Source organism: Maniola jurtina, chromosome 9, assembly GCF_905333055.1.
Source record: "Maniola jurtina chromosome 9, ilManJurt1.1, whole genome shotgun sequence".
NCBI lineage: Eukaryota > Metazoa > Arthropoda > Insecta > Lepidoptera > Nymphalidae > Maniola > Maniola jurtina.
Window position 1 is genome coordinate 7199160 of NC_060037.1, and position 26000 is coordinate 7225159.

At 37.0% G+C, this 26000-nt stretch overlaps 2 protein-coding genes across 3 annotated transcripts in view; both read left to right on the forward strand.

The window, feature by feature from the left end:
• The first annotated feature begins 10435 nt into the window (after positions 1–10435).
• LOC123867944 (BAI1-associated protein 3) overlaps positions 10436–26000 on the forward strand; it is an 88815-nt gene continuing 73250 nt past the window's right edge. For both annotated transcript variants that reach the window (XM_045910269.1, XM_045910270.1), the window contains exons 1-2: positions 10436–10622; positions 21716–22048. In XM_045910269.1, coding sequence (XP_045766225.1) covers positions 21895–22048 — 154 coding nt within the window. In that variant the 5' untranslated portion in view covers positions 10436–10622; positions 21716–21894. The remainder of the gene's footprint in view (positions 10623–21715; positions 22049–26000) is intronic.
• On the forward strand, positions 23247–24001 carry LOC123867976. The gene has a single exon (XM_045910312.1). It carries the CDS (start codon positions 23273–23275, stop codon positions 23873–23875), a length of 603 nt encoding a protein of 200 aa, XP_045766268.1. The 5' UTR covers positions 23247–23272; the 3' UTR covers positions 23876–24001.

A 26000-nucleotide genomic window follows, 5' to 3' on the forward strand; every position in this document is an offset into this window, starting at 1 on the left:
TGACATATTTGGCTTAAGAGAGTTACCCTATATCCTTTGAACCCAACAAAAGCCATATCCGTGATGGTTACCAAATTTTTTGTGAATGCGAGCTTTATAAACTTAATAAGCTCATTTATTTTTGAGTGCAGCATAGAAACCAAAGACATGAGACTAAAAAGTCATGCTCGGCATTTATAATATTGATGTTATTATTGTTGTAGTTTCGCATTGCATCGCGTCGCACCGCACCGCTAACTAAAGCTAAACAAACTATTATGCATAAAAATGAATAAAAATCTGTTTTAGAATGTACAAGTAAAGCCCCTTGATATTATGATACCCCACTTGGTATAGTTATTTACTCGTATCTTTGAAAATTGAAACACATTTTAATTTTTTTTTTGTGATGTAACCACAGTTTTCGGTTCTTTCCCTTTACTTGTGCTATGAGTATAAGACTTACCTACCTGCCAAATTTTATGATTCTAGGTCAACGGGAAGTACCCCATAGGTTTTCTTGATAAACACGACAGACGGATAGATAGACAGGCGGACAGACGGACAGATAGACAGACGGAGGTCCGGAACACTAATAAGTCCAAAATTCAGCAATTAGGCGCACATATTTAGAGTCTGGTCCGTAGGATTCTTCACATCTGGCAACTGACGACCGTGCGAAGTCGCGTCGCGAGTCTTCATCACGCGATGTGTGGCTTTGGAATATTACTCGTACACTAACTACCCATCTATCATAATTTTTCTCCCGTTTCACTCTTTTTAGTAACATTTTAAAAATATCTCGTCTCTTTTTATTTCAATACGAAAATAGATTAAATTAGCATTGGCTCTATCGAGGCAAATACCGTCGGATCATTTTCTCTCTTTGACTGCCCACGTAGCGATATTATAATTCGGTAAAGGTCTTCATGGAATTAGTCTTTCTTTGATAAAAAATATTGTTATTATATTTAAAGAATTCGTATAAAGTATCTACTTACCTACTTAATTATGACATTTTTAAATAATTTTCATGTTCATTGTTTTTTGAAGCAAAAAGTCCAACTAAAAAGGTACTTATGGCTCAGTACATAGGATGCGCCGTGCGCCGTGTATTTGGTTCTTATGCGTTCCATTTTTCTTTCGACATTAGTGGTCAGAAACTGTTCTTGGTTGTCTAGGTGGATACAAAGCTTGCGACGCACAGAAGGGTTTGAGCTTAGATTAAGGACTAATCCTTAAAAGCTGAGACACACCAAACGCGTATGCAGCACGTAAGCGTAGACGTAGCGCGTACCATGAGGTTGTAATGTATGGAACTATGAGATAAGGCATACCGCTTGCGTGACGTGAACGTTCGCGTAGACGTAATGCGTGCTGTCATGTCTATGGATTCACGTGCGTCACTACGCGCGTGGTCACGTGTACGTGCTTGGTGTGAATCGGCTCTTAATCTAAGGGTTAAAATACAAACTCGGGTAACTTTTAGTTAGGTATGTACTTAATGTATTTTTAAAGCTAGTTTGATCATAGGTAATTGCGGTATTACTAAACCATATTAGACGGATACATTAAAATTAAATTGTAATAGACTCATGTCGTCACATAGCTGTGCTCGAATCGGGTAGCGAACTACAAGACTTTGTCTTACTTTTAAAATTAAAGATAATTAACATTACATAAAAACAAAGTACGAGAAAATTTAATATTAAACCTGAGACATAGCTTATTATAATAGTTGAAAACGATTCAAAACACCATAACTTAATGATGTCTTTGGAAAACAAATAAAAGTTTATGACTAAACATAGTAAAAATGTGACTATTGTGAGACTTCTAGCGTACCTGCGTATTTTGTCCATAAGTACGTTAAATAGCACGGATAGGTACAAAGCTGTTCCTAAAAATATTAGCGGCCATCTGAATACAAGACAAATGACAAAATATGCTGTCCATTCATTAAGTAGCTTTGTCACTATAACTGCTGTCCATATCACACTTATGGGTGCCGGCAACAACCACGCACAACACAACACACTGTACAAATTAAATTTACTTATCTTCACTATCACTATGATTAAACTATCGTACATATGTTTAATGAAAAAACAGACTAGAATGACAATCACAAAGTCGATGTATATCTGAAAGCTCGTTAATATCGTTTTCGTGATCGGCGACGAATCAATAATCGATTTTTCTTTCATAAATTCAATTAAGAATATCACTCTCTTTACAAAGCGGGCAAGACTTAATTGCATTAACATTTGATTTCTGTAATTATTTCTCCATCGGGAAATCTTCAGAGCTGCGACTATTGATAGCAGTAACTCCGTAGCTGTCATAACAATTTCAAATATAATGAACGCTTCAAAGACTCTTGAAAATTGTGCTTCATTGTAATTTGATGCGCTTGAAGAAGAGTTGTAAAAGTCTTCTGCAACTTTTGTAACATTGTATGCTTCCGATGAATTTGAATTATATAGTTCAGTAGCAAATTTCACAACAGCACTCGTATCATTATCGTTTAAAATTTCCATTTTACTAACATTTGGTGTCACAGTACGTTTATGAATGGCCAATACACTTGAGAATTCGTTTGAAGCACTGATAAGATGGTGACAGTCTGACTCGGAACGCTAGTGTCTGTGTACTGTTCACCTTGTTGTGAAACAGGAAATTAATACTTTACAAGTATTATTCACCCGATTCCTCTTATTAGAATTTGTGGTTTAAGAACGTCATAATGTTGATCATTAAAAACCCACGGTGATAAAGGTAACAGGTAATATACCTAAACGTTTCAGCTATATTGTCATTAACAACAAACACGTCAGTGTGTCAGCTAAGTTCAAGACAAAAATTCTTGTAAGAACGGCGATTGGAGATTATGTTTTCCCGTCTCTTAGAAGAGTTACTGCATCCATAGGTACAGTAATTTTAGGTAACTATCGTAACTCTGGATAGTATAATTTAGATAGTTTTTATTGGGATTAGATTGTATAAATTACTGTAAATACCTAGTTATATTTAACAAATTTGTTAAATAGGGGAACCTTCGGGAAAATACTAACCAAACAAAGAATATCTACTGCGTCGGTAATTACGACTATGTAGTTACGTATAAGTAATGAGTAAATATTCGTAGGAGTCATACTGACACCAAAACTATTGTTTTGATATAACAAGAAGTAGAATAAATAATGAATAGTACATACGCAGTAAACTTGTAAATTATGGTTGACTGAAATCCGTCGTGGATTCGAGTTTCACAAAATGACCAAACTTTACAAACTTATTAAAGCTTCGTCGGATTGGAAAACGGATACAAAACATTGGTGGTCAACATGGCTGTATATTTTTTACATCATAAAAGTAATAAGTAGAAATCTTCGAATATAAACTAATTATTTATTATTATTCAAATCAAAATGAGAAAGGTAATATATCGATATTTTAAAAGGCATAAAAGCTGTGTCTCAAAATAAAGTATTCAACAACATACTGTACTCAATAGGTACTCTATCTTCTTCAGGACATTCATCAACCTACTCTAAGAGCAGTACAATAGTACTGATGCATGTCGACCTTTGTTTGTAGATCGATCAATACATTTAAAATATAGGTCAAGCTCATGTCACGGGCGAACCCAGGTAACTTGCTCCTGTAAAATATCAATCGTTTACTTTCAAAGCTTTCACAGAAAACTATGTACATAATTCTATGTTACTAAGCCCAAACTACGTTAAACCCTAGGATTTTACAGTATAACCTAGGATTTATCAAGCCCTAATGGTCTAATAATGGTAATGTCCAACTGGTCTGTGATAATAATCGTTAACTTTTAACTTATACTGGCATTCACGCGGTACTCTTTCCTCTTTTATTTTCCGGGACCAAAAGTAGTAGTCTTACTAGTAACGTGTCCTTACCCGGGATGCAGGCTATTTTTGTACCAAATTTCATAAAAATCAGTCAATCGGATGGGCCGTGCAAAGCTAGCAGACAGGCAGACACCCTTCCGTATTTATAATATTAGTATGGATTACTATGGATAAGGATTACTTAAATGGAGAGGAAAGGGGAATATTAGTCATTTAACATGGCTATTTGCATTAAAGCTGAAAAAAAATTGTAACCACACCTTTCTTTACGGAACGACGCGTAATTCGAGGATAATAGTTTAATGTGGACTATAGGGAAATTCTGAATCCCAAAGCAAACAGGAAAGTTGTTTGCTCGAACGTTTTTTTATTTTTACAATATTATTTCAACATTTTTTGGATATACCTGCCTGCGTTATTGGAGGAAAACGAAGGATAGTTACCTATATCACATTTTTTGAGATTTGTGTTTCATATTATACCTACGTATATAATATACTTTTTATGCATCATATAAAAACTACAATTTCACGTGAGCGAAATCAAGAGAAAAATCTAGCAAGATAATAAACCAGATCGTTGAATCTAAACTCTAATACCAAAGCAGTGGTATCAATATTACAATTTATTAGATTTACGTCGCATCGGTAGTTCACTTTGGCATCGTCTGGTTACGGTTAGTCAGTCGACAGGAAGCGATGCCACGACGGTTAACGAAGCGGTGGTCATCACTAGATACACTCATTTCCGGTCGATGCGATCGATAAATAATTACTGTACCGTAATACTTGTATAAGGGTGGTTTTAGACTTGTTTTTCTGCACTTATTATGCTCAGTTTGGTATAAGCACTACCTTCCGCGCTTGAATAAATCTAACGTGCTCATTCCAACATGGATTCCAATGAAGAAACGGCTCGCGTGTGTACGAGCTTACTGCAGTTTACGCTCTTTGAAGACGCAGATGTGACAAAAGAGCGATTACACTCGCGTGCAAAAATGTGTTGATCATTGATTCTCTAAGCTGAATTAATTTCAAACTAGCCAATGCCCGCGACTTCGCCCGCGTGGATTTAGTTTTTTCGAAATCCCGTGGGTACTCTTTGATTTTCTGGAATAAAAAGTAGCATATGTGCTAATCCAGGATATCATCTATCTCCATTTCAAATTTCAGCTAAGTCCGTCCAGTAGTTTTTGCGCGAAGGAGTAACAAGACACACATACACACATAAACACATACACACAAACTTTCGCCTTTATATAATATTAATGTGAAAAAATCCTGAACCCGCAGAATTTGAGACGCACCGTAATAATTGAGAGTGCTATTTGCAAAAATCTATGGAGCGTACAGAAGTTGTGAGGCGTGGAGAGGATTTAGGAGGCCAACCCGATATTTAATATTATACAACTTTCGAGTGAGGATAGGAGTGGGATATATGAAACATTCATATTTATACTAAATTGATACCTACGTACACTAAATATTATTTATAACCTATTGGTTAAACTACTATTAAACCTCAAGTTTCTTACTTTCTTTTAGCTTAGGATGAGCAAAGATTTCAACGTAAGTTTACAAATAGGTATACCTCCATCATAAACAAGTCAAACAAGTTAATCTATCAAAGTTCTATTCTAAGTCGAAAAGGAAATCCCTACTTTACCGTCCGGTCCCAAGATGAGTGTGTTGGATCGAGCATTGTTTATTACAAATCTCCCTTTTGCCACCTTTTGCCTTCCATCCTCCATGTTGACTGTTGACTATCGATAGCGTGAACTGTGTTATCGACCTCTCTAGCCCCTGTCGTATATGGCCATTACAAGTTTCGGCCGTTTGGGACTAAAAGGTTCGGTTGAGTTATTTTTTACAGCAAAATCGTATCAAAAACTGAGTTTATGCTTCTGTAGTTTATTTTTTATGATTCATTCAGAGAGTGAAAATTTTAGGTGCTGTAACAACAATTTTAGGTGGAAACAAATCCTTAGTATCGCATTGTTGGTTTATCGCATAATATGTTTAAGCTGTAACATACGCACTTCACTCGCGTCAACACGTGCAATACACGCACCACACTCGTGCAACACACGTGCACCACAAGCGTAACACTCGTGCAACACACTAATCACACACGCATCACACATGCGTAACACACAACTCACGCGCAGAACCATCCACGCGCCATACACGCGTAACACACGCGCCACACACGAGCAACAACATACGCACCGCACTCCCGCAACACACGTGTCACATTTGCGCAACACACGTGCCACATTCTCGCAACACAGGCGCTACATACGAGTAACACACGCACCACATACGCGTAACACACGCACCACACACGCGCAACACACGCACCACAAACGCGCTACACAAGCGCAAAACTCGTACATTATACGCGCAACACTCACGCAACACACGCGCTACTCACGCACCACACAGCTAAACATGCGCCCCACGCGCCACCCACACGCAGCACACGCGACTTACACAAAGTAAAAATACTCATTGTATTTTATGCTAAGTATTGTCCCTGCAAATCGTAACTGTCACGTGACAGTTAAGTAGGTTTAGTTCTAATGCATTATACATTTTTTAATTTCTATATCCGGAAAACTCGAAGAATCTGAAATAATTCAATTTTTCGCATAAAACACGAACATGTACGATGTTCAAAACATGTTTACGACTTTCCGCGTTATCACTCGGCGAGATAAAATACCTATGTTATTATTCAATATTGGGCTTTATCGCCAACTTGTAATAAAGCTTAACGAGTTTTAGTTAAAGGACGTGAGTGTTTATAGCTCTCCGTCGGTGACTCTATTGACGTCAATAGTATGAATGCTTCGCACTTAACAATTTGAGTTTATTACATGGATTCCCCTGCTCTGGTTTTACGTACCTAAGTACGTAACTAATTTCTTCTTCATGTAGGTACATGAAGAAGAAATTAGTCACCAAAGGCACATAATGCACGACAGCAAAGTGGATGATGTACAGAAGTATAACTCCACAAAGACGTTTAAATAAATAGACTCCTGTAACTACACAATAAAGTGCAATTCAGCTCGCACAGCGTTGCGGCTTAAAATTTAATGTAGGTACACCTGTACATATTTCTATTGCTTAAACTCTTATTTCTCTCTCTTTCTTTTATAAGAGACAAGTTACGCGTGACCCTAGGAATAAACTTAGCTTATTACTAAGCAGAACTGTGGAATATCGCCGTCAAAGGGCGGGCACCGTAGGTATAATATATGTTTCGCGGGTCACGTGGTGAAATAAACCCGGCCTGAAAGAATGTATTAGCACAGTATAAAGAGAAACACCGTTATGCGAAGCCTTTGATTTCGTGGTGAACGACCACGACGATCCTTCAACATAAGGCCCTAACTACGTAGGCCAATTCGGGTTGCCTCTTCGTCCCGCACGATTGCTCTGTCTAGGCGGCTTCGTCGAACTTCTGTATGTCTGTAAAGGCACAGCCTTAATTTCACCCACGAGACTACAAATTCTATAATTATTTTTATAATGCTGACAATATTAAAGCGCAGGCAACCTTAGCTGCAATGTTCTGTTTTACTTTCTTTTGTCAAAAACTTAAAAACTTAATCAAAAAATATTAGAATACACCTATTTTTACAAAGCAAAATGTTTTTCCACTGTTATACCACCAAAAGGATATATGTATCACGGCTGATACAGTACCAAATATCATATCCTAATTGTGTGGTGTTGGCGAGTACCCGCGAACGCGTATGCGATTGAAAGACAATCAAATGAATTGTATGAACCACATCACATCACACTTGTGAACATCTTGTTAGTTGCAGCTACGTTGTACTTTTCTCGTTAACAGTTGAAGACAGTCTGATCAACATTAATTAATTAAGGTTGACGCCGAGTTCTCACTTCTTAACAGTGGCAAGATATAAAGTTATTGATCAATTAACAGCTCTTAATTAATCAATGTGTACCTACTAATGATCTTTTAAGAAAGTACAGCTACACAAATTGCTTTGCTACCGATTTTTTATTTGATTTGAGTAGGTATGGCTGAGACGTCAGCCTTCTATTCGAAGGGTCGGGGTTTGATCCGGGCGGGCACGTATTCTAACTTTTCGGAGTTATGTGGATTTAAGCAATTTAATATCACTTGCTTTAATGATGAAGGAAAACATCGTGAGGAAACCTGCATGCCTGAAAGTTCTCCATGATGTTTTCACAGGTGTGTGAGGTCTACTAATCCACACTTGACCAGCGTGGTGGACCCAAACCCTTCTCATTTCAGTAAGCTGGTGATGATGGTTGCCTACCTACTCGTTCTCAAATCAAACCAAAAATCGCTTACTCATCTAAATAGGTACCTAGGTACCTAGTAATTACTTAGACAAGTACGCGTTTTCCGCGCTAAGTTGGTCTGACAGGCGGGTCGCGAGAAATCAATAGATTCTTCGTAAAGTTTTTACACCCTACTTTATATACCGTTTGTTGTATCTTAGTAGCTCGCTTGAGTATGAGATACGTGAGCTGTCGTATAAACAGGCAATATATGGAACTTGCTGAAAAAACAAATGTTTTGGAACATCTTGTTCTGAATATCTTTACAACATAAAGATGTATTATGTATAAAATAAGTATCTATTAAGTCACCTCAAAGAATTATTGAATAGTGACGATTACAGTCTCATTAAAAAACTGCGTATTTATATTAGGTACAAAGGACCCTTTTTAATTGAAACCCGCTGTAATGGTAAGTAAACGATGTTGCAAGAGATTCGCACCAATAACACATACCTATAAAGAGGCCTTTTATCCTAACAACTTGAAATTAATAGTAAGTAGGTACCTAGAAGTTTTTTATCTTGGCGAACGAGAATGGCGAACTTTTCTAATCACTCTTTAAATGGCCACCCATTTAGGAACAAATTACTCAAAGAACTCGAGTAGCTGAAAGTAACGTTTAAAGACCATCTGTTCGGGTAATAACAAACATTACGGACAGTTTCAATTTATATAATTATTGGGTAGGTAGGTGTCTACCTTTATTGACACCAAGTAGTTGTTAGCCTGAAGAGTGACAGAATTTTTGGAAGAGCCTAGGTATGATAGAGCCTAGAGCATATAGACCTATGAGAAAGATGTAGCAGATTATAACTTGATGAACTACTTATAAGTTGATGAAAAACTTGTACTAACTGACTGACTGATTTAGCACACCCTACGCCATTGGGGTCCCAAGGTGCAGGAATGGCGACGTCGCACCGGAAAGCGCAGCCTTGGAAGACTCCTCACTAGGTGGACGAACGAAATCAGGCGAGTCTCAGGGAGTCACTGGATTCTGGAGGCGCAGAACGTGGCGTATGGAAGTCCCTCCAAGAGGCCTATGCCCAGCGCCTATTGGTTGTTGTTGATGATGATGATGACCCTAAGCCGCTCTAGTTAGAAATTGACATTGACGGTACCAGGTTCCTTTTATGAAGCAGGTGCCCACTAAGAAAGGATTCTTGGGAATTCCACCCCTAAGGGATTAGATAGAGAGTGAAAGGGTCCGACGGGTCCGCTAGTAATATTATGACTGCGAATTTCTAAAGTTCCATTTCTTTCATTTCAGTGACTTTTCAGTGATGCCTACATTTTCAAGCAAATGAACAGAAAACTATAATTTCATACCTAATAGTAATTCTTTCTTTATTTTATTATATAAAAAGAATAAATCAGAGAAATATAATGTACTTACCAACCTATTTGAATAACGGTCTTAGTTCGTCAAAGTTCCAGCACACTGCAACATGACTTCAACATGCAACTTGCATCTTGAAACATTGACATGCCTTTGGTAAGTTAAATACGTACTCACTCGTTTAAGTCCATGTAAACATGAATATTATATTTCGTTGAAGTGAGCAATATGTAGAGTTACATTCAAATGGACCTCTAAATTAAGTAGTTGGCGTTATATAAACTGTACCGATTTTTTTTTATAAATTCGAACTCCAAAACAAATATAATCTACTACACTACAAGCACAGTAGCTACAAGCGCAACTTAACATAATATTGTTAACATCTTATAAATATACCTATGTAGATATAAGTATTGTATATTTAAAAAATCTTCACAAATACCGGTAAATATAAGTTTTCAGCCTGAATTATGAAATATAATATAGCCTACTAAATGATGCCTTTGACCTCGTGGATTTAAGTTTTAAAACATCCTGTGGAAATTCTTAGGTTTTACGGAATTAAACGCTGCCTATGCTGCAAGCTATCTCTTTACCAAACATGTAAACCTGCTTAACGGATAGGCTGAGAAAAGCTAGCAGATAGATAGATACACTTTCGCATTTATAATATTATATATATAGTAAGTATACATATAATAGGTATATGGAAGTATGGATATTAGTATGGATTTCTAGTAGTATATCTTCTAAAACACTAACGCTCGATCGTGATTAAGCGTGGGATCACCTGTCGCGTACATGATCAACAGGAAGAGATCCGGGCGAGGTTGGAAGGGACACGCAGTTCGCGGGGAAGGCAGTCGCCGCCCAACCGCCCTAGCGCTAGCCGTCCCGCGCCCTGCGTCACGCGCGTCCCGACTACCGCGCTGATAACACACCTTTATCATTCCTATATCATTTTCATAATAAAATATACCAATTAAGATGATGTGAATGCTTTATCGGCTTGCAAGTCGCGTAACGTGAAGAGACGCCGCGCCGCGCCGTCATCTTGCCCGGGGCGAGGTAAGTTTTCAAAATATATTTAAATATATTCTGGAATGGCAGTGGATTGGAATTTCTTAGCGACACTTTTTAAATTGGTTTTGCAATATCTTTATTGCTTCATTTTTTATACAATCAGCTTATTTTCGCGATGAAAATGATACTCGGGTCTCGTAGACACGCAAGGCTGTTTGTTTACTTGAAGATAAAAACGGTTGCTTCTATCAATGTGCAACGTTCACACGCAAATTATCTATTGAACAACAGCTAATCAATAAAAACTAATTAAATAGATAGATGATAAAATATTAATAGATCTAGGTTTGTAAGTAACGAATCACTGAATATAATACATATATGAGCCTTATAAATAAATAAATAAATGATCACTTATTTGCAAGAAAGTTGGTATACCTGGTATAACAAATGATACAGGATACATACTGACGTGTCTGACGTGCTCTCCTTATTAAATACATACTATATTTTAGTAACGCTCCTATCAAATAAAAAGATTTTTAAACGCTTTATTTGTAAACAAGATGATGCCGGAGACTTCGCCCGCGTGGATATAGGTTTTTTGAAAATCCCGCGATAACAAATGATCAGTTTTCGGCCATTTCTGTGACCATTATTTATTTATTGAAACATATTTACTGTTAAAAAAATTACAAAGAGTAAGAATAAAGGATACACTTAAAAACAAAGGGCGATCTTACCACTAAAGTAATCTCTTCCAGGTAACCATCACACTTCACATCACACTATCACACTAATATTATAAAGGAGAAAGTTTGTATGTGTGTGTGTGTGTGTGTGTGTATGTTTGTTACTCCTTCATGCAAAAACTACTGGACGGATTGGGCTGAAATTTAGAAAGGAGATAGATTATACCCTGGATTAACACATAGGCTGCTTTTTATCCCGGAAAATCAAAGAGTTCCCACGGGAATTTTAAAAAATCTACATCCATGCGAACGAAGTCGCGGGCATCAGCTAGTAGACCATAAGGTAACCCATAATATAAAATTTCTTTATATTATACTTAGTGCATTTAAATAACAAATACTGAAAACAACGATTTATACAATAGATTGTAAGCTGTGATCAAAACAAACGAACATTTTTTGGTTTTTCTTTCACGGTTTATTGCGATTCAATGAATTTAAAAAAATCATAAAGTTGATAGGTACTTTATGTCAAGTAGCTTTGAAATCGTTTGAGTAGTTCAAGCCTAAAGAATACATAAGTTTTGACATTATATTTTGTATTATTTATTACGGATAGCCTAGCGATAAAGGATGGACCATCGAAGGATAGAAGATCTCCCGTTGGTCCCTCCTCGCACCCTTTTCACACCCCAAAGCTCGCTCGCCTCTCTTAGCTTTTCACAAATAGTCCTGGAATATATCAACATACTTCTCATGAATTCTCATTCAATAGCATAACATTCTATCAAACAGAAAATTTCATAGCATTTATTTGCCTATTGTTGCAAAATATCTAAAATTTTTCATTTCAGAAAATCATTTGAGATATTGGACAAAAATTAAATTTGTTTTCTAGTAAGTAGTACGGATACATTTTTCCGTAATTTGGAATAAATGTCCATCTTCGGAAAATTCCAATATTTGTGCCAAACATTATGGGTCAGCCGAAAAAAGAGAACAGAAAACTGCACGTCACAATAGATTTTATATAGATGACGTCACATTACAACAGGAAATAAAACAATTACCTAGGGGTATTCAGGTATCCACAGTATAGCATATTACTGCTACTTGTGATTTGATTTGCAGTGTGAAAACCTTTTATTGTTGTTTTCCCTGTAGGTAGGTATGTAGTAACTACATATTTAGGGTTCCGGACCTCAAAAGGAAAAACGGAACCCTTATAGGATCACTTTGTTGTCTGTCTGTCTGTCCGTCCGTCCGTCCGTCGTGTCTGTCAAGAATGTCTGTTGACCTAGAATCATGAAATTTGGCAGGTAGGTAGGTCTTATAGCACAAGTAAAGGAATAAATCTGTAAACCCTGAATTTGGGGTTACATCACAGAAAAAAAAATGTGTTTTAATTTTCAAAGATAACTATACCAAATGGGGTATCATATGAAAGAACTTTACTTGTACATTCTAAAACAGATTTTTATATATTTTTAAGCATAATAGTTTTTGATTTATCGTGCAAAATGTCGGAAAAATACCCGAGTATGGAACCCTCGGTGCGCGAGTTGACTCACACTTGGCCGGTTTTTTGGTACATAATTAATAATAAATCCATACTAATATTTGTTTGCATTTAGTATGGCCTGTCTGTCTGCTAGCTGTTCACGGCTCATCCGTTTGACCGATTTTGACGATACAGAGATAGCTTGCATCTCGGGGAAGGATATGCATAGGCAACTACTTTTTATCCCGGAAAATAAGAAATACCTTGTATCCCGGAGAGGAGACTAATAAGGCTACTTTTATCCCAGAAAATCGAGATTTCCAACATCTAGTAAATAAATAAGTACAGTACTCACTGTGACATAATAGCATATTATGATAACATTATGAGTTTAAGTATGTTTGGGCGCAGTCGTAAGGTTCCGTGCGTTCAGCCGAAATTAATATGGATTAGCTCTCCGTTTGTGACATTCGGTATTGACCAATGACCACACACCTATGTATATTGGTGTCGTGATTGCTTCGGCGTACATGTTAAGCCATGGGTATGCCTAGGCTATTATCAAATGAAATTACAGGGTGGTACGCTAGTGGTTCGTGATAGACAGTTTGCACGAGAGAATATTACTATTGTGCCAAATACGCAACGTTGATTTAATTGGATAACCGAATTATGTATTGAAATTGTTATTGTGAGCATACAATTGCCTAGACAACTCCAATTACAACAATACAGGACCTAAACAGAGTTCACGACCTAAACAATGATAGTACAACTGGTATAAATCAGTCGCTTTTTTGAGCTGTCGTTTCTAATGTTGCCGCAATGATCGCCTACTTCTTCTTAAGAGGCCTCTTAAGAAATTTTCGGCGATGATTAATTTTGTCCATTCAATCATTTAAAATAATATAAATGCGAAAGGGTTTGGTGGTTTGTACGTCAATCACGCTGCAACGAAGTAACGGATCGACGTGATTTTGTTGCCTAGTGGGCGACATAGGCCTTTTCTTTTCCTCGTGTATTAATTTCTTGCTCACAAAGCAATTGCTGAGGATATCAGCTATACAAATCTATTAAAGCTTTAGTTTCCTAGAATAAGGGCGCCTGTAGCGGCTCCTAGCACATTAAATGACGCCACTAAAACTTCGTCGAAAAAAACATGTCTTATATCCAAAATAAACCTTTAATAACATTGTTAAATTAAAGTAAAAAAATTCTGAGAGCATATTTAAAAAAACAAATTATTCCCGTATTCGCGCTTAAATTTTTTATGATATCTAATTAAAAATAAGTTGTGACCTCTCACCGGTATCCTAGAAAACTAGAGAATATATTAACAGTAACATTTCAGGCAATGATCCTTTTAAAAGTCCTAAAGGTAGGTGCGGTACAATTCAGCATCAAAAGCTTTGGATTTTATACCTACCATAAAGTACCCATCGATTCTCACTCAATGTGACAATTTAAGCTTCCTGACACGTTTAATGGCCCAAACTTTATCAAAATCTTATTGGCATTAACTAGACCCCCTCGAAAACGTGACTCCGTCAGAAAAGGGTTGCCAATTACCATATATTTTAAAACTTTACTCTTGCATAAAAAGTTTATTACGTAACGTTCAACATGGCTCGGCACAGCTTTGAATTTCTGCTGTTACTGACAACTTGTCAGTTTTTAAAGTCACGTCGAGACAGTAAAATTCTGGTTTAGCGTAAAATATTCTTCTTGAAAAATAATGTAACTTGTGTAACATATAATAATAAATTATAAGAAAAGCGTAACTGAATGATTTCTGTACCTATACAATTATTATATTTATTAAATAAATCTTTTTTAATGGGTTCAAATCGATAAACAACGTATTGTTATCGGTATAGATAAAGACTAAAATACTTTATAGTAAATTTTCATCACCTGTGGCATTGTGCAATGAGCCTACTGAGTGGATTTGAACACTACTTTGCAATATCTAATACCTTATCATGTAGGATAGTTTTATCTCGAAAAAATAAAATAGAATTATTGTAAGATATGGAATTAAAAAAACTTATTATTTAAAACTTAAAATTATTATACTTATGTAAAACTTAAAATTATGGAATTAAATGGCTAGTCAGACTCGCGCACCGAGGGTCCCGTACTCGGGTAATTTTTCCGACATTTTGCACAATAAATCAAAAACTATTATGTATAAAAATGAATAAAAATCTGTTTTAGAATATACAGGTAAAGCCCTTTCATATGATACCCCATTTGATATAGTTATCTTACTTTGAAAATGGAAACACATTTAATTTTTTTTTAATGATGTTACCACAAATTCACGGTTATCGGATTTATTCCTTTACTTGTGCTATAAGACCTACCTACCTGCCAAATTTCATGATTCTAAGTCAGCGGGAAGTACCCTATAGGTTTTCTTGACAGACACGACGGACGGACGGACGGACAGACAGACAGACAGACAACAAAGTGATCCTATAAGGGTTCTGTTTTTCCTTTTAAGGTACAGAACCCTAAAAATATTGATATTGCTCCATCTCGAATGGTGGTACAGTAATAGCGTTTCATTGTCCACGTTTACAAGTTTACAGTTTCCGTCGTCGTCTTTGTCGGTATTCATACCGCTTTAACCATTAACAAGATATGTATTAAAGTTCAAAACTAAAACCTGACTACTCCTCTTAGTAAATGCTGAAATATATAGAAATACTAGCCGATGCCCGCGACTTCGCCCGCGTGGATTTAGGTTTTTCGAAATCCTGTGGGAACTCTTTGATTTTCCGGGATAAAAAGTAGCTTATGTGCTAATCCAGGATATTATCTATCTCCATTCCAAATTCACACACACACACACACACACACACACACACACACACACACACACACACACACACAAACTTTCGCCTTTATAATATTAGTGTGATTATTTTCTTGTCGCTTGGTTTATTTTAATATTGTACTTTGTATATTTATGAACTTTGTCTTTCATTTGACTTCCCACTCGATCCAATAGTAAATAAAAACATCCGAGACCACGCCTTTTTTTTGGATGTAACATCCACCATATTAATGTTATGCTTATAAAATGTAGCATTTATCACCTAGGCCATAATAAAAAAAAGCTTGACACCTTATTCATCAAAATCTGCTTAGTAGTTTAGACGTTGCGGTGGAACATAGACAAGCACAAACTTACATGCCTACATACATACATAGATTGCTAAAATAACGTAAATCATAATGCTTCCTTTTAACTTTTTGCATAAATCCTTGTTCAAAACATTAGGTCATTCATCTTTAAGTGCTGATAAATAAATCATAATAATCGCCTCATACATACAATTAGCAAAATGTTCGTACGTCGTCGGAATTTATTATTACCAGATAAAGTTAGGCACGATAACGTTCAATATAAGTTATAAAACGATAGCAAAAGCTAATAAGTAATGATAGCTAATAACTAGAAAGCATATTTTCAGGGCTAAGTACCTATGTGTAATCTGGACGCAAATGTACTCAAGCCTGTATGTTTCCATCACCTAATATGTTTACCTATTGAACATCACGGGGCGGCAGACAGACAATTACGATGGGTTTGCTGAGCTTGACCAATTAGGAAAACTGGTCCAATAAGTACTTACAGGCTGTAAACACAAACGTATATTAAACGAACATACCGTTTGTAAACAAAATGGACTCCCTTTTTAACCCCCGACCCAAAAAGAGGGGTGTTATAAGTTTGACGTATGTATCTGTGTATGTGTCTGTGGCATCATAGCTCCTAAACCAATGAACCGATTTTAGTTTAGTTTTTTGTTTGAAAGGTGGCTTGATCGAGAGTTTTCCTAGCTATAATCCAACAAAATCGGAAAGTTATCAGCTCTTTTCTAGGTACTGTAACCTTCACTTGTCGGGGGTATTATAAATTTTTAATTTACACTTGTACAAAATGCCGTAATATTTTTTACACGACTGTCCAAAAAAGGAGTAAGTATAATATTTTCAGAGTTCATGTATACTATGTGAGTTTCTTTATTCCACCATAACTCCTAAATGCTTGAATAGGTTTTGATGTATGGGATGATTTGGATATTGTGTTAGAATACATCGATGGTTAGAACCCTAACATCATCCCGAGTGAATCTATCTGGCTATATTTTTTTGAAACAAATCAATAAGGCGGCCGGTACCATTCTTAAATATTAAAAATCATGTTAAAACATAAGAACGCTAGAAAAAAGAAGACAGGTGATAGTGCTAAAGACTACTGATAAGATACCACCAAAAAAATGAAAATGAAATTTAAAAATCCCTTATTTTTTAAAGTCCGCAATGTATTGCAAATAAAACATCTGATTAGGCTAGAGGTCAACGAACGTTGCGTTTAAAGCATAGTCAGTGCCGCGGAGTCAATTCTGTGTCGCATCGTAGGTGTGACATTGGTGCCGAATTTTGCACGCTATTCATTGCGGGTTTGAAAAATACTAAATCACCAAGACTACAAGTACCTATAAGGCAAATGGCAATTAGTATTGGATTGTATGTAGGTAAGTAGGTAATGATAATAATAATAGCGCTAAGGTTTCGCTAGCATAAGTATGTTATTATTTAGCAAATTCGCCGAGCGGAAACGGACGTTTCAACTAATTCTGCATAGTACATAAAAGGAAAACTGACTGACTGACGTATCAAATATTAGCTCAACCTATTGGGTCTAGAAGCTCAAGATTTTGCCTGTAGATTTTCTTGTCTCACGGGATCTTTAGAGAACATAATTTAACCATCTGGAATGGCTGGAGAAATATCTAAAAAGATAACAAAAAATAAAACATACAACATACCTTTACCTACAATAAAAGTTGGTAGGTAAGCTGCTTAATTAAAGCACGCAATTAATTTTCAAGCGGGAATGTCCTTTCATTTTAAGGGTTTCCGGGTCTCCTTTTGTGAGTCTATATCTACATCTACAATCTACATATACATCTACATTATATATAAACAAATGAATATTTTAAAATATAATGTAGGTATGTAGGTATATAAATATAAATACCCTTTTATCTGATGATGTTAGAGGATTTTTCTTTGACAGGAGTTTAGGAGAATTACATGCATGCATGTGTACAATGCATTCTCCACGGAATGCGTCAGACATTATCTCTTTTCAGGGGTTGAGCTTATCAGCTTATACCATAGCTATATGTACTCGTATGTGGAGAGTAAGTATAAATTTTTGGCTAGTTTTTTTTACGAGAACTTCTTTTTGTAAACTTTTATGATTTTTTAAACAAATTGCGTGGCCAAATACCATATAATTGCCGCATGCTTGCATTGAAAATACGCGATTTATCATTTTAAAGAACTGATTAAAATTTTAAAAATTGTCTTGTAGTTGTTGATGGATTCGTAAACTAAAAAATAGGTGGTAGGTGAACAATATGAAAAAAATCATATATTTACCAAGTCCGAGTGGAAAGCCTTAATTGAATGGAATGCTTTAGTCTTTGTCACAAATTTTATGTTTTTAATCATAGTAAAAGAAAATTTCTTGAATTTACACAATGAATTTTCTTGATTGACGCTACGGTATTGAATATATGTTGTTATATAAGTTATAAAATTCTGTATAGTTGACCCACTCTGACTTTGCACGGGCAGCCTACTCCTCCACGCAAAACTACTGGATGGATTTGGCTGAAATTTAGAATGGAAACGCTTATACCCTGACTAAATATTCTACATTTTATCCCGGAAAATCAAAGAGTTCCCACGGGATTAAAAACCTACATCCACGCGGACGAAGTCCCGGGTATCATCTATTTTAATATAAAGATATTATTGGATGTCTTTTGCTTGTGTACCTACCTACGAGTATAACGCTAGCTGAGTACAAAAAAATTGTAAAAATTTTTCAGTCGCTAACAAAGATATCGTCCGCGAAGGGCGATTTTTAACCCCTGACCCAAAAAGAGGGATGTTACAAGTTTGACGTGTGTATCTATGTATCTGTCTGTGGCATCGTAGCTCCTAAACTAATGAACCGATTTTGATTTAGTTTTTTTGTTTGAAAGGCGGCTTGATCGAGAGTGTTCTTAGCTATAATCCAAGAAAATCGGGTCAGCCGTTCGAAAGTTATTAGCTCTTTTCTAGTTATTGTAACCTTCACTTGTCGGGGGTGTTATAAATTTTTAATTTACACTTGTTTATTTTTTACACCGGCACAGCCGCAAAAACGTCACGATACAGTAGCGACAAATGCGTCGGCCACGATTCTGGCAAAGCCATTGTAGAAGTAAACAATGTCTCAATTTGCAGAAAATAACTAAGGGCAAATCCATTAAGCCTTACGCCTGTGTTCCCGGTTAATCTTGGCTTCTCACGCTTACAATATTGGGAGATGGACGGACGGACAAGGCGGTTTGATTAGCCTGGCTTTGTTGATATACCCTTGCCCTTATGAACCTAGGTTAGGTTATATTAAAATATAGGCACGATTCCTCCTTAATACCATTGATGTTATACCAACTACTGAGTTCACTTTAACTAATTGCTCAAAGCATAGACATTACATACCCAAAAATATTTAATTAATTTTTATCATCACATCACATCACACTAATATTATAAAGGCGAAAGTTTGTATGTGTGTGTGTGTATGTGTGTGTGTGTGTGTGTGTATGTTTGTTATTCCTTCACGCTAAAACTACTGGACGGATTGGGCTGAAATTTAGAATGGAGATAGATTATACTCTGGATTAGCACATAGGCTACTTTTTATCCCGGAAAATCAAAGAGTTCCCACGGGATTTTTAAAAAACTACATCCACGCGAAATAAGTCGCGGCCATCAGCTAGTTATTTATAAAGCTCATAAACCCGTGGCAAGATCAAAATGTAATAAGTACCTATTAACAAAATCTTTATCTTTGTCCCAAGAAAGAAACGCATTAAAAGAATGAGTCTGTACCTATACCCATAAATATAAAAGGAAAAGCTGGCAGACTGACTGATCTAACAACGTACAGCTCAAACTACTGGACGGATAGAGCTGAAATTTAGCGGGCAGGCAGTTGTTACGACTTCGACATCCGCTAAGAAAGGATTTTTGAAAATTTAATCCCTAAAGGGGTAAAAAAAGGGGTTGAAATTTGTGTAGTCCACGCGGATGAAGTCGCGGGCTTATGCTAGTTCTCTAATAAGTTAAGAGGGGTCTCTACGTCACTCGCTTCATACAAACGTAGTTCCAATTTCATTTGAATATTAAGCAACCAAAGTTCATGAAATTTTGCAGACATATTCTAGAAACTAATATCTATGTCTGTGGTTTTCCAGATTTCTGTTAAAATATTCAATTTCAAAGTTACGCGGTCTTAAAAATTCACATACAAATCTTTGAGCCCCTGTAAGTTTAAACTACATATATTTTTAGAAAAATCTAAAACACCACAGACACAGATATTAGTTTCTAGAATATGTCTGCAAAATTTCATGGACTTTGGTTTCTTAATATTCAAATGAAATTGGAACTACGATTGTATGAAGCGAGTGACGGAGAGAGCTCTGTTAATAACCATAACTTGAGTAGTAGTATGTAGTAGGTAATCCATCACTTTCCTCGCGGTCCGTCTTTTTATACAACTCTTCACTGCTGTTCCTAAGTACCTATATAGTTAGTTCATTTATCACAATCACAGTCAACTTGTTTGTGTCAAATTCAGCTTCCAATCATAGCAAACTGACGTCCGAAATTAGTAAATAATCAATCCTATCTTTAATCTGTCGATAGATCGATAGCATCGTTGTTATTGGTCAAAAATTGTATTACATTTTTTTAACAAAAAAAAAACAACGTCGCTAAGTACTAACTTATCGATAACGGATCGATATAAAAAATTAGACTTTATACTTTGACGTAAGATTTTTTACACCTTTATTACCTGTTATATCCCAAAGCCACCATGATCCAAACTTTATAGTCACTGATCGTTCATCCTTATATTGGGAAACTTTCAGCTTTTAAAATAAAGGTCTGACTCACGCTGGCTCTTAGACCATAAGTTCAGTTATTGTGGACGTCTATCGGTTGACTATTACGAGTATGATGATGATGAAGCATTTTATATTTTGAACGAATTGTAACTGACTCGGTCGTTCAATACCGCATGTATTGAACAGGATCAGGTCAGAATCGACTGGACCAGCTTCTACTCTATATCAATTGTCTTTTTTCATCAGAAAACAAAATAAGCGCGTCCTTTCAAAATATTCTTAGATTTATTTTTGTAACAGCTGCCCACGCAAAGAGCGCGTATACTCGTAACTTAATTGACATTTCGTTTTTATAAGGACTGATTACTGTGAGCCTGTGACCTTCGCAGCCGTTGTGACAATAATAAAACAAATGGAATAAGTTTTTGTCCTTACTGTTGTCGAGTAAATATCAGCCACTGGTTCAGGTACCTATCATTTTTACTTTAGAAAAAACGTAAAGAGCAAATCAATCAAGGATGTTGTTATTTGAAAATCTAGTGAACTTATCATGCTGCCGTCAACCATGGATTTAGATTTCTAAAAATCATATAGGAGCTCTTTGATTTTCCGGGATAAGTGCCTATGTGAGTCTTTGGGATGTTTCTGTACTATCATCTATTTCGAGGAGGCCTCAACTTTGTCCACGTGGATTTACGTTTTTAAAAATAATCCCTGAGTCGTACAAGAAATAACACTTTACTGTACTTTCTAAGTAGGTACCTGCCAAATTTCATGATTATAGGTCAATGGAAAGTATATCCTATAGGTTTATTTGATTCCCTTGATGGGGCTTGATAGTCAGACAGACAACGTAGTGATCCTATAAGGGTTTCTTTTTCTCTGGAGACAGGGAACCCTAAAAATAAGCCTCAACTCAACAACAACCAATAATATATTTTCATTTTGTTTCAGATATAATTGCCGAACACATCAAAAACGTTTAAAGAAACATTGAAATGTGTTTTATATTTATATTTTTTTCCAATTTTCGTGGCTAAAAATATACTTGTGCGTTTCTGAACTTCCTTCTCCTTGTGTTGAGGCGTAAAGTTAATAATTGTGACAAATGTGCGAAGTGTAGTAGAAGAAAGATGAGCTTTTTTACGTCATTGGGGCAGTATGTGGCTGGGATGGCTGACAGCGTGGCCGGGCTGGCGTTGTCGCCTCGCCGCGTTCCACCACCTCGCCATCGCTCTGCTGACGAGTCCCAGCAGCAGCCGCAGCCTTCCACAGCTACTATGAGAGGTAATGAACTAAGAACAGCTTTTGTATGTCATTCGGGCAGAATGTGGCTGGGCTGACCGACAGCATGGTCTGATTGGCGCTATTGCTGCGCCTCGCTACGTCGCCATCGCTCTGCTGAAAAGTCTCACAGCAACCGCAGCTTTTCACAGCAAGTTTGAGAGGTAATTAAAAAATTAGGTGTGATGACTTTTCTGCTTTCTGGTGAGCATTGTGTCTTTTATTTATGAATTAGCAACTTCTACATCAACTGAGACCTATACTGACTGGTCTGGTGGTTACATTGTCAGGTAAATCATCTCTTACATCTGATAACAATCATTACATTCGAAGAGTTGAAATAGTTCTAAACCTCTTTTAGGTTTTATCGGTGAGATAGTGGAACTTCCAAAACATGTAGGAACTTACTCATTTTAGATCGAAAGCCCAGATACCAATTTTCATGCAAAAAAATTCAATAAATTGAAGAACGACGGATTTTCATACAAACTTTGATTCACTGTTTAACCTCCTTGGAGGTGTTATTATCAAAAGCCGTGCAAAACGGATTTTTTACTTTTTAATCGAAAGCTAAAATACCAAGTTTCATTTACATAACTTGAAAAATGAGAGACTTTCATACAAACTCTCATCATTTGTTTAACACCTGAGGGGTAGAATTTCCAAAGATCCGTTTTTAGTGGGTGCCTACGTCGTTTAAAAAGGAATCTACTGTAAAAATGTCGTTTCTAACCACAACGGCTAAGGCTGTGCGTTGATAGATCAGTCAGTCAGTCAGTCAGGGCCAGTCGTTTTGTATGGATAACAATTTTTTGACAGTGTGACAAGATCATTAAAAGTATTTACCTATACATATTCCTAATCATTATTCATACTAAATATGTATAAAATAAGAAGTTGAAATACCTAACCAATAATCCTATAATATCATATCCTCACTTTATTGTAATGGCATTTAATTTGGGATCTTATCTAACTTATAAGTAAGTTCTAGGTACCAACTGCTGCTGATTATTATCGCTTTTTATTCACATCGGCGGGCGGGGGCAGGAACAATAATGACACTAAGAGCTTCCCCGTGGCCTTGCCAGTGTAAATATCAGCGACTTTCTTACACCGGTTATGAAGCTAGATCGCTCCTATTAGTCTCGAGCTAACTAGGTATATATACAAGGGCTTACTACATGTTGGCATCAGTTGTTTGATATCCGAATAACAGAGACCAAGATGTTCAAGTTTGTAGTGTTGTGTGCTTTCCTCGCTGCGGCGTCAGCTACCCCCGGAGCGGTGCTCACATCGCTGCCATACGCCGCGCCAGCAGTGGTTCCCGCGCCGGCGCTCTACTCCAGCTACCCTAGCAGCTACTACAGCTACTCACCATCCGTCGTGTCTGCTGCTGCTTTGCCTTACTCCGCACCTTTCGGATACCCTCATCTCATCAAGAAACGCTCTCTTGCTCCTCTAGCTGTAAGCAGCTACATCGCACCTTCCGCATACTTGGGATCTGCTCCTCTGGTCAACTCCTGGACTGGTGCCTACTCGCCTTACGCTGGAACCTACGCCAGTCCCCTGGCCACCACTTACTCGTCACCCCTGTACACCACCGCACATCTGATCAAGAAGAGGTCCGCACCGCTCATCGTGCCTTCAACTTACCTGGCATCTACCCCCTACGCTACTGCTCCCTATGCCGCTGCTCCCCTCGTGGCTTCAACCTACGGCGCCGTTGGCCCCTACGTGTCGACTCCCTACTACTCTGCCGGCCCTCTTGCCTACACGAACTTCATCAAGAAGCGATCTGCTCCTCTGGACGTCCCATCGGAGGAATAATTCATCTGATATGACAGACAATATCTAAACTTCAACAATGAAACCGCAGCGTAGCTTTAATGCGATTCTAAAAGATTTTACAACAACTACTGTACATTGTTGAATAAAAATTTGTAAATTTTGTAATTCCATTTTCTTTTATTTCACACAAGCTGATGCCCACGACTTCATCAGCGTGGATTTAAGTTTTTAAAAATCCTGTGGGAACTTTTTGAAAGGACTTATAGGACTTAAAGGACTTATAGGGCCCTATAACTGTTTCTAAAATTTAAACTAAGGGGTATCTCTGTACCTTTCGTCAAGATCGTCAGACATGTAGATATACTCGTTGGTAGGTAGTAGGTACTATCATATTATGTGTGGTTAAATAGGGATAAACAGTTGTTCCGAACGGTTCCCCACAGGCTGGATCAATCCCCTTGAGTTTAGCCTGTGCTTAAGTTTTGAAATATTTTGAATTAAAAAAAAAATACGATTCTTTACGTTGCGTAAAAAAACGTTAATTAATGAATTATATGTTGATTGTTCTTAGCAGACTTATAATTTGATAGCACCCGCAACTTCATCCTTGTGGATGAAGTTGCGGGTGGGACGGATGGACGAAAGCTATCAGATACACAGACAGCCACACACTTTCGCATTTATAATATTAGTTAGTACCTACGTATTATTTAGTATTTAGTACATGAAAACCTACAATACTATTTTGTTATACCTAATTATCCCTCGACCCAAAAAGAGGGGTGTTATAAGTTTGACGTGTGTATCTGTGTATCTGTCTGTGGCATCGTAGCTCCTAAACTAATAAACCGATTTTAATTTAGTTTTTTTGTTTGAAAGGTGGCTTGGTCGAGAGTGTTCTTAGCTATAATCCAAGAAAATCGGTTTAGCCGTTTGAAAGTTATCAGCTCTTTTCTATAACAATATTCTATGACAAATAGTGCAACGGATGGGGGTCGAACCGCCGACCTTTCGGAATTCAGTCTGCTCCTCAACCTATTTTATAATTATTTAGAGCTATTTTGAAACTATTTTGAATTTGAATTTTGAATTTGAAAATTTATTTTGAAAATTTTAATTGGAGGAAACATTTATTTTATCGATATACTAGCTAATACGCGAGGTGCAATAATTGATCCCGAAAAACAATACGATTCGTTCGGGATAGGGAATGAAAATTTTTGTCAATTTTTCCTACAGATACAAAATAACAGTTACTTTTTGTGGCGATTCTAAGCGCCCCACTAAGCGTACTGAGAATTTGTGGTGTCTTCTATACTAATATTATAAGTGCGAAAGTGTCTGTCTGTCTGTCTACTACCTTTTCACGGCCCAACAGTTTAACTAATTCTGACGAAATTTGGTACGGATATAGGCTTCTTTTTATCCCGGAAAATCAAAGAGTTTCCACGGATTCCTAAGGACCCGTCCGCTTACCCGATTTGTATGAAATTTGGGACCGAGTTAGCTTACGTCCCTGTAATTGACATGGGGATCATTTTATCCCGGAAAATCAAACAGTTCCCACGGGATCTTTAAAAATCTAAATCCACGCGGACGAAGTCGCGGGCATCCTCTAGTAACTAATATTTGATTCCGAATACGCTCACACAATACTGCTGTTATAGGCGGCAAAATGACGATTATCAAGTTGTTTCAAAAACAGGGTCGGCAATAGCGTGCTAGAGCATAGCAGGTTAGGCAGCTTTGCTTTGTCCTAGATTTTTCATTCATAATTTTATTGCAGACAGTGCATTTATGAAATGTCTGCTATTTATTTTGGGTAAACGATCAAAGTTCTGGTTCAGAGAAGAATAAGATAAGTAGTATGCGCCATTATCAAACTTCAGCCACCCCTTATGAACTCCAATACCACTCACGTATTGGATTGTTCAGCCAGAGTAAAGTGTCTTGCGGGATACCATCTTGTCGTCCACACGCACGCATACTAGTTCGTGCAGGTAAGCTCACAGGTAGACGGAGCGTGTTGCCGTAGACCTGTAATAATTCATGGAAGTACTCTAACCTAAGGTATAGTGTTCAGCAAACAACTTGAGCATAGATGTGATTGGCTGGCATATGGCGGGAGCACGCGATTAGTTGATCAGTCGGCGCGAGTGCACGC

Coding starts and splice junctions, on each gene's coding strand:
- LOC123867976 (XM_045910312.1), top strand. CDS start 23,273: ATGTTCAAGTTTGTAGTGTTGTGTGCTTTCCTCGCTGCGGCGTCAGCT.